Source organism: Vollenhovia emeryi, unplaced genomic scaffold (genome assembly GCF_000949405.1).
Source record: "Vollenhovia emeryi isolate VEMERY1.0 unplaced genomic scaffold, V.emery_V1.0 DF948955.1, whole genome shotgun sequence".
Classification (NCBI taxonomy): domain Eukaryota; kingdom Metazoa; phylum Arthropoda; class Insecta; order Hymenoptera; family Formicidae; genus Vollenhovia; species Vollenhovia emeryi.
Window position 1 is genome coordinate 1 of NW_011957411.1, and position 1407 is coordinate 1407.

At 56.0% G+C, this 1407-nt stretch overlaps 1 protein-coding gene across 1 annotated transcript; it reads right to left on the reverse strand.

The window, feature by feature from the left end:
* Positions 1–15: 15 nt before the first annotated feature.
* Positions 16–1193, reverse strand: LOC105556254 (treacle protein-like; the record flags this gene model as incomplete). Its single annotated transcript, XM_012003340.1, has 2 exons — positions 1008–1193; positions 16–960 (listed from the first exon to the last, which is right to left on the reverse strand). Coding segments are annotated over exons 1-2 (1131 nt in total), but the record flags the coding sequence as incomplete, so codon positions are not given.
* Between the last annotated feature and the right edge of the window lie 214 nt (positions 1194–1407).

The window sequence follows — 1407 nt, forward strand, 5'->3', positions numbered from 1 at the left end:
TGCGCTTTCGCCCACGGGGAACGAGACCGTCACGGCCTCGGATCTTGGGGTCCTCCTCTGCTTTTTCCGGGCCTCCGGACCTTGCGCTTTCCCCCCTTGGGCCTCAGTCACCTTTGCTGGCTTTTCGGCCGTCCTCTGGGGGCGCTTCTCCGGCTTACCGCCTCCTCCTGCCGGGATCGGCTGCTTCGCCCTATCTCCTTTATTGCCGGGTGGTTTTGTTTTAACCACCTCAGCATACCGCCTCTTCTCGCCCCCTTTGCCGGCATTCACTGGTGGTTCCGGTTTCTTGGGGTTGCCTGTCGCCGTCTCCTTCTTCTCCGTCTCCGGCTTCTTCCCTCCTTTCTTCCTCCTGGCTACTTCCACCCACGGAGTTTCCTGGTTGCCAGGGATTTTCCTCCTCGCCGTCTTGGCGTCGTAGATTACCTTCTCCGCCGTCTCCTTGGCCGTCACCCTCACTCTGCCTCTTACCACCTCCATATTGGTGACAACCGGCAGACCTTTTTTGGCCTCCTCTTTCCCTTTACTGGTATCCTCCGGGATCCTGGTCATGGCTCCCTCACACCTAATTATCAAATTTTGGAGGTTGCGTCTTACCTCCTGTGGGTCTCCCTTGGTGACGTCTCTGATGGAGACCCCCTCAATTATCTTCCTGACGTCCTCCATGGCGACGTCCAGAGAGGGTTCATCTAGCGCCCTCCTCTTCCCTCTGACTCTCGGTCGGTAAACCGGGTCTTCTCTTCTCGGCTGTTCCGCCGGTTTCTCCTCCTTCTCTGTCTTCTGCCTGGCTAGGGCTTTTCCAGTTGGGGCCTTGGACCGCGTAGCCCGCTTAGCTCTAGCTGGCTTTGCGGGGCTCTGGTCTTGTACTCGGGGGGGGAAGTCCTCTTCAGGCATCTCCTCCGTCATCATGACCTCCTCCGTTGCTCCCTTACTCTCCGCCTTCGCTCTGGCATCCCTCTCCTCCTGGAGAAGGATCGCCATTTTCCCCACTTGGATTCAAGGTTTCTCACTTTTTCCCTTAGTCTCTCGTTCTCCTCCTCCATTTGCCTTCCGCTGGTGCCCGCCGTCTTCCTGGCCACCACGGTTGCAGCCGCTCGGAGGTTCTTCGAGCAGGTCTTTAGCTCCTTCACATAAGTGCCTTTTAGATTTTTCGATCTTTCGGCTACTTTTACTACTATATCCACATTTTGCAGCATTTCTGCTGCAATCTGTGCTCCGTTTAAGCCCTCCAGTTGTGCCACCGTTTCCCTCTCCGGGGTCGTGTCACGTGGCAACACCTTCGGGTTCAAAACCTCCTCGAGTGCTTTTTTCTCCGCCTTGAGTCTCCTTATCTCTTTTCTGCACTCTTCCTTCCTCCTCTTTTTTATGCCTACATAGGTTGTGGCAGGTCTCCCCTTCTTCTTCCTTTTT